Source organism: Carassius carassius, chromosome 46, assembly GCF_963082965.1.
Source record: "Carassius carassius chromosome 46, fCarCar2.1, whole genome shotgun sequence".
NCBI classification, from domain to species: domain Eukaryota; kingdom Metazoa; phylum Chordata; class Actinopteri; order Cypriniformes; family Cyprinidae; genus Carassius; species Carassius carassius.
In genome coordinates this window covers 22,369,352-22,386,188 of record NC_081800.1, presented here as the reverse complement: position 1 = coordinate 22,386,188, position 16,837 = coordinate 22,369,352, and the positions used below count along the sequence as shown (strand labels likewise).

The 16,837-nt window shown below is 35.9% G+C and overlaps 2 protein-coding genes across 2 annotated transcripts; one reads left to right on the top strand and one right to left on the bottom strand.

The window, feature by feature from the left end:
• Window positions 1–2,979: 2,979 nt before the first annotated feature.
• LOC132129243 (ATP-dependent RNA helicase DDX19A-like) lies at window positions 2,980–12,116 on the top strand. Its single transcript, XM_059540755.1, has 12 exons — window positions 2,980–3,171; window positions 3,575–3,629; window positions 5,268–5,300; window positions 5,568–5,703; window positions 5,907–5,999; window positions 6,203–6,305; window positions 7,213–7,327; window positions 7,413–7,590; window positions 8,342–8,579; window positions 8,659–8,821; window positions 8,990–9,181; window positions 10,987–12,116. The coding sequence occupies exons 1-12, from the start codon at window positions 3,115–3,117 to the stop codon at window positions 11,046–11,048; spliced, it is 1,425 nt and encodes a 474-aa protein (XP_059396738.1). The 5' UTR covers window positions 2,980–3,114; the 3' UTR covers window positions 11,049–12,116.
• An 833-nt stretch (window positions 12,117–12,949) lies between these two features.
• ubxn10 (UBX domain protein 10) lies at window positions 12,950–16,539 on the bottom strand. The gene is made up of 2 exons (XM_059540754.1): window positions 16,424–16,539; window positions 12,950–14,128 (listed from the first exon to the last, which is right to left on the bottom strand). Exon 2 carries the CDS (start codon window positions 14,120–14,122, stop codon window positions 13,439–13,441), a length of 684 nt encoding a protein of 227 aa, XP_059396737.1. The 5' UTR covers window positions 14,123–14,128; window positions 16,424–16,539; the 3' UTR covers window positions 12,950–13,438.
• Window positions 16,540–16,837: the final 298 nt, after the last annotated feature.

Sequence of the window (16,837 nt, the reverse complement as noted above, 5' to 3'; positions counted from 1 at the left end):
TCTTGTGTATCCTTCAGAAATCATTTTAATATGCCAGTTTGCAGCTAAATAAACATTAAGTACATACAATGAAGTCATGTAGGTAAACAATGATGTCAAAACCGCACAAATTATTGTTTTAATATTTTAAATGACACTGGCAGAGCTGAAGGTGCCAGTAAAGGTCAAAATCTATTTCATTCTTAACAACAATATGATTTTGTTTGTCCTCAGCAAGGAATAAAAATGTAATTGCGGTCTTCTTTCATATTCTTCTTTCATTTTCATATTTCATATTCTATCCTAGGGGACCACAAATGAAATGAACACAATAATCAACCCCAGCCTCCCATACATCCATCCATCCATCTATCCATCCATCCTCTCCCTGGAGCCACAGAGTGTGAATCACTTCCAAAGAAACAGTCGAATCACCCACACCACACACTCCACGGCTGCCACCACACACACTGTGGGAGACACGGCACAGAAACAACCACCTGTTGATCCCGCATCTCCACCAGACTGACTAAAGATGCATCACTTATGGAAATCCCTCTTTGGTGATTTGGAAACACTTCCCAAATTCACCTTGAATCTAAAACAAAATATTTCCTCTCAATCCTTTGACTTTATTTCCTCATGCACTTTTCTCAAAGCAGAACTCTTACCTCACATCTGCAGTGCTCGCAATTCTCTCTCAGCTTCTGATTTATTGAGATCCAAAATATCATCAGGCTGCAACTCTGAAAAGCTCTCTGCCTCTTGGAGATGGACACAACAACTGAGCACAACCAAGAATGGGAGGGAGGTAGAGCAGTGAGAGAGAGAACGACAGATATAGAAGCAGCTGGAGGAACGTTAATGCAGTCAATCAGCGCAGCAACATGTGGTTATGAAACGAGAGTTGTCTGGTGCAACAGATGAACACGAACCCCACCAGCCCCCTGCCAATGCTCAGCATCTGTACCACCCACCTACCCGCTCCCCCACCTCTCTGTCTCTCCGTAATCAGTGACGAGAGCCCATTCATGTATCTTATTTGACAGCCAGGGGTGCCACTGGCTGAAATGCAACACCATGCACGGGGGGAACAAAGGGAGGGTGAGAGATCATAGATCATGCAAAGGATTCAGATTGAGAATTTTGGTCTTAAGTCCTTTTCTGTACCCTTTATCCGCCACGTTAGTCTTCCCATCATTCATGTTTTCCCTCCAGTGACTGCTAAGCTCACTATCTTGATTTCAATAGGACAGAAATGCTTTTATAAATTTTTTTCTGAATGCATTTAATGGCCGTGGCGTGTGTGATTAATCTGGTTTTGCAGAGGATGTAACCATGACAATCAATATGGAGCCTCCAGGGCTTTTTAAAAGACAACAGGTTGGTTGGAGAAAGTGTGTGTGTGTGTGTGTGTGTGTGTGTGTGTGTGTGTGTGTGTGTGTGTGTGTGTGTGTGTGTGTGTGTGTGTGTGTGTGTGTGTGTGTGTGTGTGTGTGTGTGTGTGTGTGTGTGTGTTAGTGATGTGCTGCCTTGCCTTAAACCTCAGCTTCTGTTTCTCAATTAAATTAACATGTGCTATTTACTGTCTCTCTTTCCCTCTTGCTCGCTCGCTCTCGTTGAATGTCTCTTATCTCATCTGCTGGGATTTACTGAGGGCTGCAGCAGTTGCTGATTATTTCATCTGCAATAAAGGAGAATATATATCAAATTAAACTTCCAAAAGCTATGAATGGAAGTCATAAATATCAGCTACAAAGTCTTTAAGATTCTTTTCATTCAATTCACAATTATGTTGAAAAACTGAATTTCCTATATGAGAAATAGAGCAAAGAAAATTAATAAAACCACATACCCTGTGATGCAAAATAGACTGTTGAGATAAATCCAAGAGTGCATGACAGAAAAAATGACCACAAGTACTTTTTAAATCTATCATTCTTAACACAGGTGTCAAGTTAAAGCATTATGACTTTCTTAGGTTTATGAGAACAAACATGGTTCAAACAGGATAAATCTCTTTGTTGCATTAATCAATTTCTTTGAATAAAAGCATCTTCTAAATTAAGAAATGTACCAACAGCACATGTCTCCTTAACACAGGGTTAAAGCATCATACTGGTTTTTAATTAGGTCAAAAATATTTTAATGAAAAATTCTGTTAGCGATTTTCTTATACAGAAACCATAGCTTAACGTTGCTATTTCTATTAAGAGCATAGTAACCACAGACAAAAACAAACATGAGACTTTATTACCATGGTTACATCAACTGTGGTTTCCTATATGATGCAATGAAGGTATTCAAGTATGGAGGTATCAAGAAATGTGTAGCCAAAACACAATGTGTCATTATGTTTATTTCTTCCCTCTCCTATTTAGTATGCATGTACTACCTCTTCCAAAGTACCATATTACTACTATGTGTTGTGTTAAAGTGATTTTATATTATTTTTCTCTAGTTCTTCTTTAGGATCCTTATTATTTTTTATTTTTTTTCATTTAAATAGATTTTTAAAGTAAAAGTGATAAAATTCAGGGGAGATTGGGCAAGCTGTAATTTCTTTTCTTTTTTTACTACAATGAATATTTCTCAGGTGTATTTAGAAAAATAGAATTTGCAACAATTTTCCCATTATTGCACTGGGAAAAGATACTGTTTACACATATGGAGCATGTTGTCACACTAAATGCGATATGGAACCATCACAATGCAACCATTTTTTCGTAAAACTATAAATGTAAACAATGTCTAACCATTGGCCAACAATTATTGCAATTAATTAATTGTATAAATGTATATAATTTACAACATGTGCAATTAGTTCTGGTTTTATTTTTTTACACAATAACATAAAATATGATGATACTGGAATTTCAATTTGTTGCACTGAATTCACAAAAAAAAACTAAACTAAACTAAAAAATGTAGTTTAATTAACTAAAACCCAAATACTTACATTAAATTGAAAACTGGAACTGAGTGTCCTGTGCTAACTTCCGGCCGGACAGCGTTCTGACACGCGCTCGCTGTCAGTTTGCGCGTTCTCGCGAAGCTAATTCGAGTGAAGTGGCCAGCCCGTCTGAAAACTTATCAAGAAGACCGCTTAATAGTTCACATATCTGCGACTGAAGCCATGTCAACCGACTCGTGGGCTCTATCTGTGGACGAACAAGAGTCTACAGTCAAGTCTGTGAGTGAAAATGTGGTTTAATTGTGTTGTAACGGATTAGCGCACTAGTTGAGTCATGCGCTGGCTGCCTGCGTCTCAAATCAACCCTAGTGAGCTGACTACATAGAATGACTACATAGACAGCATTTCTGAATGTCACGGTGTTTTAGTGTTTGAAACGTTCAAACAATGTTTTGGACATCAAAATGCCTTTTAACTAAGTTTTAAGACAAGTCCTGTACTAGATTTTAAATTAAGATCAGTTTTAGCAAACGGCAAACATCTGCTTCATTTAAACATTGACTTTTTTCAGTTTAAGACGTTACTATTGACACACACTTCATTTGTAAATGTTCGTTACTGGATATTGACTCTATGCAGTGCATTTAAATGTATTAAAACTGTAAATTCTGTTTGAAAACAGGTTGGGAAATTGCGGATTAAGGAAGCGGGAGATGCAAATATACACCCGAATGATGGTAACGTTACATTATCATATTGCATTAAAGCAATGGCTCACCCATAATTTAATGTTATGTAGTGTGTGACTTCTGTGGAACACAAAATAAGAAACTTAGAAAAGTGTAGATTTTTTTATTTTATCTTTTTGGTCCGTACAGTTAGAGTAAAATGGGAACTAGAGCTTTCAATCTTCGAAAATGATGCATAAGTAGTATTATAAAGTGTCATTATAAGTGTGCACTATATTCCAAGTCTTTTCAAGTCATGTAAAATTTTTAGTGAGGAACAGACCAGAATCATGTCATAACAACCCTGGATTTATATGGTTCTAGATGGAAGAAACAACCAGTCCTTTTTTTTTCATTTAAGAAACAAAGTCATACACATTTGGAACGACATGAGAATGAGTAAATGATGACTGTTTGTGTGTACTATGTTTTTAAACTATTATTTGTTTTTACAAAACTTAAAGGCAGGGTAGGTAATACATCATATAATTACTATTAATTAATCATATTGATAGTTCATCGTCTAGCTGACTACGTCCTGTATTATTATTATTATTTTTTATTTTTTCTAAGATCCTGTCAAACGTGCACAAACTACTAGCTACTACTAAATATTGTAGAAACATAATTTTCTGTAAAGTTGCTTTGTAAACGATTTGTATTGTAAAAAGCGCTATACAAATAAACTTGAATTGAATTGAATACATGTATAAACAACTTTCTTCCAAATTTGTTTAAACTTTCTATATATATCAATGCATAATTAAAATGTAAGTACTCTGATAAAAAGAGTATAAAAATCGAGTGACTCTAGACCGTTTAATCTGTATTAAACACAGCTCATTATTTCCATTTCGGGACGAAACATAGGATTGGCTTAGGCGACTGTCACTCTCTCGCAACCATGGCAACCACCCTTTTGCCACACATGACCTGCCCACTTGCGCGTGCACGTTTGATTTGAGGAATTCAAGAGGCACGGAACCTAGGAATACCAAAACAATGGCAGAGAAACAGCAAGCAAAATTCACAGTACCGGCCTATGCAGTTAGTGAAGGCAAACCAGGCAAAAAAAGGAAGACAGTAACAGTACAAGAAAAGGCAATGAACAAAAAGTCTTTGGATAAACAAAGAAATACAACGCGAGTTAATATCAGCGTGGCTTTCCAGCGATGGCGAGAACTGAGGGAACTCAAGGGGCTGAAAAGTGACTCCTTGATGGCTTTATTTCTGCTGGACAGGTAAATCTTTCTTTTTGTATTTTGATCATACATATTTTTTTTCATGAAGCATGTGTCATTAGCACACGTAGCTGTGTAATATAGCTAACATAACATTACTTAGCGAGCCATAGTAGAGGCTTTGGAAGGAGCCCAGAAGGGAGGGGGTGGAGTGAATGGAAATAATGAGCTGTCTTTAAAACAGTCGTGAGAGGTCTACAGTCACTCGATTTTTATACTTTCTTTTTCAGAGTACTTACATTTTAATTATGTATTGATATATAAATAAAGTTTAAACAAATTTGGAAAAAAAGTTTTTTATACTTTTTTTTTTTTTACCTACCCTGCCTTTAACCATAATTGCATGAAAATATGTCTTAGCATTTTCTTATGCATCATCTATTTTTTTTTCTCTCCTGTACCGTAGGTGACGGTGACAAATCCGATGAAGAAGAAAAAGGTTCATTTTTAAACTAGAGTCTGAATTTACAGTCAGCATAGATTTAAAACTGAGCCGATTTATTTTCTTAATGCAAATCTTTAGTGTTTAGTGTAGCAGATTTTTGTGAGTGATTTTGAATTTAAAGCTGCTGTAACTAAGTACTTATTTAGTCTAAAAAGTGTGTGGTTGCATCTTAAGTTACTTATTCAGATGACACCTAAACTTTAGGGATTAACTGTAAAAGACCATCATAGTAGCCTGTGTCTTTCCCAATCTACTGTTTAGAGGACAGAGCCACACAGTCTCTCCTAAACAAGCTGATCAGAAGCAATGTGGTCAACAACACCAACCAAGTGGAGGTTCTTCAGAGGGACCCAAACTCACCACTTTATTCAGTCAAGACCTTCGAGGAGCTGAGACTGTGAGTACTTCATATAAGTGTTTTGTATTTTGTATCAACCCCAAACTTTTGAACGCTAAAATTCAGAACAATTACTTCTAACTGTCTGTTCAATATTTTGGAGAAATGAATCTGAAAAAGACCATCCACTATATTTGGAAGCTCTTACATCTCTCAGATAGCTTGCATATGTCAATTTTATTAATTTTATGTGTGTAACTCAGGAAACCTCAGTTGCTCAAAGGCGTCTATGAAATGGGCTTTAACAGACCTTCTAAAATCCAAGAGAATGCCCTTCCCATGATGCTCGCCGAACCGTAAGTCTATATATTTTAAATGTTATTTTAATTGAATACAGAGGTCATATTGAGAGTTTGGAAAGAAAAGTAAATTGCACTTGAGCCCCTTTGGCTCAAAACCCTTGTCATATGTAACGAATTATTTTTTATTTTATTTTTATTTGAACAATATTGAACCATCAAAAGGTTTCCCTGACTGTAAGTGTTTCCTTCACTCGCAGACCTCAGAATCTGATCGCTCAGTCTCAGTCTGGCACTGGTAAAACCGCTGCCTTCGTGCTGGCCATGCTCAGTCATGTGGACCCAAGCTTAAAATGGCCTCAGGTGAGTTTGAAAACTGAGATTTGCTCTAATGTCCCCTTTCATTCTGATTTAAGGTAAGACACTGCAGACACTGGTCAATTTTGAGACTTTGGCTTCATTAGATGAGGAATATTTTCATATTTAAACAGAACATTTCAGAATTAAAGTCAAAAATAAAAATTTGCATGTGTTTTACTGAAGCATCCTAGGTGTATGTGACTTTCTTCTTCCAGACAAATCCAGTTGGAGTTATTTTAAAAATTGTCCTGGCCCCTCCAAGCCTTTCGATGGGGGTAAGTGGGTGTTGGTTGTCAACAGTTCAGAAGACTTGAAATAAAGTGCACGCATCTATAATAAAATGTCCCTCACATGAGTCTGGGGGTGAATAAAGTCCTCCTGTAGCGGATCCATAATTTTTGTAAAATAAATATCCATATTTCAAATGTAATAAACACTTTTTTTTCTCACTTCTACTGACCGTAGAACTCAGAAGATGTTTTATTACGGATGTGCACACTTTATTTCACGTCTTTTGGACTGTTGATAACCAACACCCACTTACCCCCATTATAAAGCTTGGAGGGGCCAGGACAATGAAAGAAGAAAGTCACATACGATGCTTTGAGGTTGAGTAAAACACAGGCTAATTTTCATTTTTGGGTAAACCTAACCCTTCAATATCTGTTAGTTTGTGTATATATATATTTAGTAGTAGCTTATTTATCAGAAAAATTGCAATTAACTATTTATTTTGTGGCAGAAAAATAAATTCCGCCTTTTACTCAGCATCGAATCTTTCTAAATTTACTCAGCCTTGTGTCTTTTTCATGGTAGTGAAAGTCACAAGGGCGAGTTTTCATTTCAGTGTGAACTGAAACAACATAAATGTTGATAATTCTTTGGTGTCTGCTCTGTGTCTGTGTTGCAGTGTTTGTGCATTTCTCCCACATATGAGCTCGCTCTGCAGACGGGTAAAGTCATCGAACAGATGGGCAAGTTCTATTCGGAAGTCAAACTGGCATATGCTGTTCGTGGACATAAAAGTAAGTGGTTAATATGAAGCCTCAGGTTCTTTCGATGTGTAAAGCAGATTTACATGCGTGATAGCTGCTGTGTCCTCTCTGTCAGTGGATCGTGGCATTAAGGTCAAGGAGCAGATCGTCATCGGTACACCTGGGACGGTTCTGGACTGGTGTGTTAAGCTGAAGTTCATTGACCCGAAAAAGATCAAAGTGTTTGTTCTGGACGAGGCTGATGTGATGATCGCCACACAGGGACACCAGGACCAGAGCATCCGCATTCAGAGGTCAACTCAGACTAGTGTTTGGAGAACATGCAAGCAAATACACAAAGACAAACTGCTGGTTATATAATCTTTTATGATTTTGATTTATAATAATCTTTTCTTTTTATCTGGATGTTATACATGATTTAGTATTATTAAAAATGCATTTCATACAAACGACTTGAAAAGACCTTTTCAGAGATGAATATGCAAAAACAAAAAAGGTCTGAATTGTGAGTGAAAAGTTACTTAAAAAATATATATAGAAATATTCCAATTTGGTTTTTTTTTTTTGAAGAGAGTTTTCATTGTTCCAATACTAAAATTCTTAAAAAGTATTTTTATATATAAAATCATGAAAAGTCATGATTAAAAGATTTTTTTTTTTTAAATTGTGTATGCTTCTGTTTACAAGGTGTAAAGAAAATATTTATAATTTTCTTTTTTACACGACGACTATTTTTAATTACATGGAATTTAATTAGGCTAAATTAGTTATTAAATCAGAGCTTTTATTGGTTTAAATGTTGTTGTTTTTTATATAAACACAAAGATTACATTTATTGATATCCTTATTTTCCATTAATCGTTTTGCATATTTTCACAAAAAAAGCAACACATTGTCTTTCAGATATACTGATGTCTGGCCTTTTGTGCATTGACATGGTTTTACAATTTCTTTTTAAATAGAAAAAAAGTAACTTTAAACTGAAAATGCAACATGGTTTAGCTTGATCGAGTATAAATGGTTTCTATTTCCCATCTCTGACAGAATGCTGCCCAAAGACTGTCAGATGTTACTTTTCTCTGCCACCTTTGAGGACTCCGTGTGGAAGTTTGCCGAGCGGGTCGTGCCAGATCCCAACATCATCAAGCTTAAACGTGAAGAGGAGACCCTGGACACTATCAAGCAATACTATGTGCTCTGCAACAACAAGGAGGACAAGTTCAACGCACTCTGTAACATCTACGGAGCCATTACAATCGCACAAGCTATGATCTTCTGTCACGTGAGTCTATTTGCCTCTGGTTGATATCTGCATGTTGGCATCTCTATCAGTTAGTCATCTCATGTTTCTCTTTTCTCAGACTCGGAAAACAGCCAACTGGCTTGCCGGCCAGCTGTCTAAAGAGGGCCACCAGGTGGCGCTCCTCAGTGGGGAAATGGTAGTCGAGCAGAGAGCTGCAGTTATTGAACGTTTTAGAGACGGAAAGGAGAAAGTTCTCATCACTACTAATGTCTGTGCAAGAGGTAAGTGCACTATAAAATCTAATATACATCTAATAAGAAGCAAACCTGTATTTTTACAGCCTTGAGAGAATATTGAGTTGCTATCGTAACCCAAAGTTGAAGTATTTGTTTCAATCTTATCTGTGTGCACATTCTGCAACCATTAAAAACCAAGCTGTCCATCCACAGGTATTGATGTTGAACAAGTATCAGTGGTGATCAACTTTGACCTTCCACTGGACAAAGACGGCAATCCAGACAATGAAACATACCTCCACCGGATCGGCAGAACTGGACGTTTTGGTAAGAGAGGACTTGCTGTCAACATGGTGGACAGTCAGCGCAGCATGGAGATTCTCAAGACATATGAAAAGCATTTCAGTAAGTGTTTCCATTAGACTTTATCTCTGAAAGTAATGGTTCACCCAGTATTTATTTGATTTATTTTGAATGAATGATAAAAATAATGAATAATTATAAATGATAAAAATATATCAAATTAATTTATTGCTTTGTTATTTTATGCTTTTCATTTGAATCCACTGGTAGAATATCTATATGGAAACCGATATTTATTTTTCTTAAATATAGAATTATTATAAGAATTATTATAGAATATTTTTGAATAATGTATATACATTACAAAAATAGTGAATAATTATATATATATATATATATATATATATATATATATATATATATATATATATATATATATATATTAGGGGTGTAACGGTTCACAAAATTTTCGGTTCGATACATAAACTGGTGTCACTGTTCGGCTTGGTACGGTTCGGTATGTTTTAGATACAGCAAAAAGAAAAAATTGGCAGATAAATTTCCTTGATTTTTAAAAAATGTTTTATTTATTAAAACTAACAAAGTATGTTTTTTTTTTTTAAATTGAACAATGATGGAGCTATTCTTTACCCATCTTCTATGGTGTTTTCTTAGCAGCATACTGTATAAAACAAAAACAGCTCCTTATAAAAAAAAATGAAAATGTTATATTAGTTATGAACAAATACAAAGATGTAACTTTTTATATGGAACTCTATAACTTTTTATATTGAGTGTGTTTTTACTCAATTGGTTCTCTATAGGGCTTATGTTTTTTGGAACAAAGCAGGAATTACGGTCTGTCTGAAATGGGCTCGTGAAGGAATATTGTAACGGGGCTCAATTACATTAAGCATGTTCTTAAAACCTACGTTTTCCACTACAGAGTAAGGCGCTCGCTCTCTCAGTACGCGCTGAAGGCTCGTTGCAAAATGGCTAATGCGTTTAACAGACCAGAAATAGAAGATCCTCCAATAACCAACAGGTCTGGTGTTTGGGTGCACTTTGGATTCCCTGTAAGCTATAATGGTGATGATAGAATGAATGGTAAATAGTAAGGTCTCATATCCGCGGCTATAACGTAAATGTAGCCTACCAATCGCCGTGGTGATGTCTTTTGCCCTGTCTGAATCCGTTGGAAATGTCTGTCTAAATGCTGCGGGGATAGTTTGTTGCGTGTATGTTTCTCCTTTTTTTCGTCTTTTCCCAGATACTGACACACTTACTTACAAGGTGATGTCGGCGTAAATGAGTTGACATGTTTCAAGTATTCACGCTGGTGTTTTTTTTTTTTTTGTATTCCCGCTGGTGTACCCTAGATGAGACATATCGTTGTTTTTTTTATCCACCGTTCTCTTGCCATCACCATTATAGCTTACAGGGAATACAAAGTGCACCCAAACACCAGACCTGTTGGTTATTGGAGGATCTTCTATTTCTGGTCTGTTAAACGCATTAGCCATTTTGCAACGAGCCTTCAGCGTGTATTACTGAGTGAGCGAGCGCCTGACTGAGTAGCCTAACATAAACATATAAGTTGGTGTTTTTTTCTTCTTCGGGGGTGTCAGGGGCATTGCCTGTTACGTCGTTTGGGTTATTGGGCTACCTTGTTGAACGCATATCATTATATTTCACAATTTTTTTTTTTTTCCAAATATAATTAATTAGTCCAACGAACCATTCGGTCCATAATGCGTACCGCGTACCGAACCAAAAGCCTCGTACCGAACGGTTCAATACGAATACGCGTATCGTTACACCCCTAATATATATATATTTATTTATTTATTTTTATTTTTCTAATTTAAATGCACTGTATTACTTCACTAATTTGTTTTACCCAACAGATAAGAAAATTGGGAGGCTGGACACAGATGATCTTGATGAAATTGAAAAAATCGGCAACTGATGTGATGAAGAGTGAAATGCAATCCATGTTATTTTCATAAAAATCTGTTCTGCTGTTAACTGGTCAGATATGATGCTTGAATAATCTGCATTGCAAAGACAGATGTTTACAAAAATTACCGACACCTATTTAGGAGAATATGCTTTAATTCAAGCTTAATGCCAAATAGTTTTGATTCTATGCTTAAGGCAGTTGCAAGACTTTTTGAATCCGTTTGTGTTTGACAGAGTGTGTTTGGATTTTGATGTGAATTGCAGTACTAATTCCTACATCTAATCTTGTTTACAGGAGACAGTTTTACATTGGCATTTTCTGTTATCTACTTGACTTCTGAAGTTTATCTTGCTTAGTGTTGCACTGTGAAGTCATTCAAATGCTTTTTGGTCTTACGTGTGAATAGAATCATAACAGACTTCAGTATTTATTCCATCACAGTATCTGAAAAGATTTAAATCAGTAAGAGAATCTCTGATGAATATGGTTTACTTGCAGATTGAGACCAAATTATAAGGCGCACAAATGATACAGTCTCTTAAAACCAAATCAAAACACTAACATTCCTCAAGAGTACTTAAGAATAATTTTATGGGAAGAATTGTGAAAAGCACAAGAGTATTATTTTGTTTTACAGTATAGCAATGCCATTGTACTTGAACTGCAAAAAGCATTTAAGCTTTTTGAAGAAGTTTGTTTTGTTCTGTTCAGAAAAACCAAATATTAGTTTGAGATTTCGTTGAACTGTGAATTATATGAACATTTCCTTGCATGTTCTTTTCTATTGCAGGAAATGCTGCACTTTTACAAAGTATAAAGAGCTACTGAAAAGTGATGTTGTATTGTAGCTATATTGTTAGGAATGGCTGCTCTACTGTAGTTTGTGAAATGCAAAATTATTTTAGTTTACATTTTTGCTGCTTAAATTATTGCACCTTGTTTGACTGAAACCCATATGGGATTGCATTTAGCTGCAGCATTTCAGTTTCCTTTTTTTGTACATTTGCTGCATTTAGGGTTTTATAGTTGTTTCTTATATATTTGTATAATAATAAAACTATAAGTTGGCTCATTTCTATGTGGTGATGTCAAATAATTTTTACTTCTTTGCAAAAATTTAATACAAGTGTCGTACATTTAGCATGCATTTATATATTTAAATCTGATATGCAGCCCTGAGTCAAAAGACAAAAATAAAAGTTGCATAAAGGGGAGACAACTTTTTTGCATTCTGATATCAGTTTTAATTTGTGGAAAGCAACATTTGTAAGAAAACTGTAATTATCAAAAAAAATCCTAAATATAAGTTTCAATTTCTTTAAGCAAAATGTAAAACCTTTTCATCTATAATACATTATAATATATTTTATTTAGATGTCTGTAATGTCTACTTCTTCCTACTGTTTATGACCCAAACTGATTCTTGACAGATTTCTTTTTTTAGTGATCTTAATTTGTTTTGTTGACCTTATAGTAAAAGTTGACTCAAAAATGAAAGTTTGCTGAAAACTGACTCATCCTCCAAGATGTAGATGAGTTTGTTTTTTCTTCAGAACAGATTTGGAGAAATTTTGCATTTCATCACTTGCTTACCAATGAATCCTCTGAATCCAAACAACATCACAATAATTCACAAGTAATTCCACGAATCCATTCCATCAATTAATGTCTCGCAAATAATGATGGAATCCATTCCATCAATTAATGTCTCGCAAAGTGAAAAGCTGTTTGTAAGAAACCAATCAAACTTTTTAAAAAATACATTTTAATTTCAAACTGTTGCTTTCAGCTAAAATACAAGTCCTCTAATATCGTTTTCTTAAGAAAAAAGAAAAAAAAGTTGTCTCATCTGAATCAGGAGAGAAATATGCACAGATCAAGCACCGTTTACAAGCAAAAACTGTTCACAATAAATATGTTGTAGGATTTTGATGTAAGAGGAAGGGATAGAGGAAGTGTTATTATGGACTGGTGTTTTGTAAAGGAGTGATATTTTTATCAGCTGTTTAGACTCTAATTCTGACGGCACCCATTCACTACAGAGCATTCATTGGTGATCAAGTGATTGAATTCTTAATTTCTCCAAATCAGTTCTGAGGAAGAAACAAACTCCTCTACATTCTTAGAAGGCTTTAAGATTCAGTAAATTTTCAGCTAATTAAAAAAAATAATAACAGTTTTTAACAGAACATATGTAGTTGTGTGTATATATATATATATATATATATATATGGGACGAATAAATATTTTACCATCAAAATAATCTTGCTGTTCCATGTTAAATCATGTATTTAATCATGAGGATTTTGAATCATAATTTGAAATGTTGGACAGAAAAACTAAATGTTTGTCTTTGTGTTAATAGTGTCCAAAAAAAGTTGAACTACATTAGAGTTTCAAGTTAAATCCATGTTGCTGTCATCTTGGGAAATGCATAAAACCGATTTGTTCAGGATGCCACACTGAGCCAAGGTCATTGTAAGGTTTGTAAAAGTCCTGCGTGGCACATCCATAGTCTCAATCATACACTTGTCAAACCTCTCCCCAAATTCAGCCTCAGCGGCTGTAAGGACTGCCTGGAGCTGGTCAGTTGGCCGAAAATGGCACTTGAACCTCTGACCGCATGGCGTTCTGATCGCCAGCAGCAGACCTGATTCCTCTGGAGGAGCTGGACCCGTCTCACTTCCTGACGTCACATCTGGACAGACCTTTGTCTGGACACGTGAAGTGTGTTGACATAACTCACGGCTGCCGTCACCTTGACAGAACGTCCGCTCCGTACCTGTTTTCTTCTCGATGGAAGGGAGAACCCTGTATTTGTTGAGTGAGACGGGCTCATCGGGGGGTCTGTCAAAGATTTCAGTCAGTATATCTGTACTAGGCTGGCTGCAGCGTCTCAGAATGGCTCGGGATCGAAGGCATTGGTTTAACCTGTCGTTTGCCTTGGGGGCTGGAGGTTGGGGTGAAAGAGACGAGGACTGGGAAGGTGAATCCTCACTCGAAGGGGGAGCCATCATGGGTCTGCTGCGTCCCTTAGATGACTTGGGCCGGGTCACATGCATCCTTCCTCCAGCAGACATTGAATTCTTATCAGACAGACAGATAGATAGATGATCACTCAATAGATAGATAGATAGACACACAGATAGATAGATGATCACTCAATAGATAGATAGATAGACACACAGATAGATAGATGATCACTCAATAGATAGAGAGACAGAGATAGATGATCACTCGATAGATAGACAGACACACAGATAGATAGATAGATAGATAGATAGATAGATAGATAGATAGATAGATAGATAGATAGATAGATAGATAGATACAGGTGCTGGTCATATAATTAGAATATCATCAAAAAGTTAATTTATTTCACTAATTACATTCAAAAAGTGAAACTTTTATACAACCCGAATTCCGGAAAAGTTGGGACGTTTTTTAAATTTTAATAAAATGAAAACTAAAGGAATTTCAAATCACATGAGCCAATATTTTATTCACAATAGAACATAGATAACGTAGCAAATGTTTAAACTGAGAAATTTTACACTTTTATCCACTTAATTAGCTCATTTAAAATTTAATGCCTGCTACAGGTCTCAAAAAAGTTGGCACGGGGGCAACAAATGGCTAAAAATGCAAGCAGTTTTGAAAAGATTCAGCTGGGAGAACATCTAGTGATTAATTAAGTTAATTGATATCAGGTCTGTAACATGATTAGCTATAAAAGCTTTGTCTTAGAGAAGCAGAGTCTCTCAGAAGTAAAGATGGGCAGAGGCTCTCCAATCTGTGAAAGACTGCGTAAAAAAATTGTGGAAAACTTTAAAAACAATGTTCCTCAACTTCAAATTGCAAAAGCTTTGCAAATCTCATCATCTACAGTGCATAACATCATCAAAAGATTCAGAGAAACTGGAGAAATCTCTGTGCGTAAGGGACAAGGCCGGAGACCTTTATTGGATGCCCGTGGTCTTCGGGCTCTCAGACGACACTGCATCACTCATCGGCATGATTGTGTCAATGACATTACTAAATGGGCCCAGGAATACTTTCAGAAACCACTGTTGGTAAACACAATCCGCCGTGCCATCAGCAGATGCCAACTAAAGCTCTATCATGCAAAAAGGAAGCCATATGTGAATATGGTCCAGAAGCGCCGTCGTGTCCTGTGGGCCAAGGCTCATTTAAAATGGACTATTTCAAAGTGGAATAGTGTTTTATGGTCAGACGAGTTCAAATTTGACATTCTTGTTTGAAATCACGGACGCCGTGTCCTCCAGGCTAAAGAGGAGGGAGACCTTCCAGCATGTTATCAGCGTTCAGTTCAAAATCCAGCATCTCTGATGGTATGGGGGTGCATAAGTGCATACGGTATGGGCAGCTTGCATGTTTTGGAAGGCTCTGTGAATGCTGAAAGTTATATAAAGGTTTTAGAGCAACATATGCTTCCCTCCAAACAACGTCTATTTCAGGGAAGGCCTTGTTTATTTCAGCAGGACAATGCAAAACCACATACTGCAGCTATAACAACAGCATGGCTTCGTCGTAGAAGAGTCCGGGTGCTAACCTGGCCTGCCTGCAGTCCAGATCTTTCACCTATAGAGAACATTTGGCGCATCATTAAACGAAAAATACGTCAAAGACGACCACGAACTCTTCAGCAGCTGGAAATCTATATAAGGCAAGAATGGGACCAAATTCCAACAGCAAAACTCCAGCAACTCATAGCCTCAATGCCCAGACGTCTTCAAACTGTTTTGAAAAGAAAAGGAGATGCTACACCATGGTAAACATGCCCCGTCCCAACTATTTTGAGACCTGTAGCAGAAATCAAAATTGAAATGAGCTCATTTTGTGCATAAAATTGTAAACTTTCTCAGTTTAAACATTTGCTATGTTATCTATGTTCTATTGTGAATAAAATATTGGCTCATGTGATTTGAAAGTCTTTTAGTTTTCATTTTATAAAAATTTAAAAAACGTCCCAACTTTTCCGGAATTCGGGTTGTATTATATTCATTCATTACACAGACTGATATATTTAAAATGTTTATTTCTTTTAATTCTGATGATTATAACTGAAAATTAAGAAAAATCCCAAATTCAGATAGATAGATAGATAGATAGATAGATAGATAGATAGATAGATAGATGTTCACTCAGATAGATAGATAGATAGATAGATAGATAGATAGATAGATAGATAGATAGATAGATAGATAGATAGATTGTATCATTATAAGGTACATTAGACTTGCATCAGTATTAATTTACCAAATAAATAAGCTTATACGTTACAAATTTACGGTTCTATTTATAAGTTAATGTTGATAAAATATTTAAGAAATAATCGTAAAATGGTTAATCTTTCGTACCTCTTACGGTATTTTGCTTCTATCAGTGGTTTTTGAAGAGATTAAGTGAGCAGGCATCTTCACTGTCGAGAGTTTTGCTGGCGTCTCCTTAGCAACGCTTCTGAAGCGGAAGTGCTATGATGAGCGTCATAAACGCGCCAACGTCCGGTCTCAGTGATGCCACATTATAATGAAATGTTAAAAAGCTTAGATGAATATAAAATGTAGGTCAAACTACTAAACAGTGCTTACGAAAATACATAATTTCTTGGGTAATTTTTCTTGTTTGTGGTACACATAATAATATAGTTTATAACGGTCAGAATTAATGTTACTTCATATAGTTACTCGTGCATTCATGTGAGACATTTGCTATTGTTATATATTTACATTTCCTTAAACACCTTAAAGAAATTTAAGGCCCAAAAAAGTCAC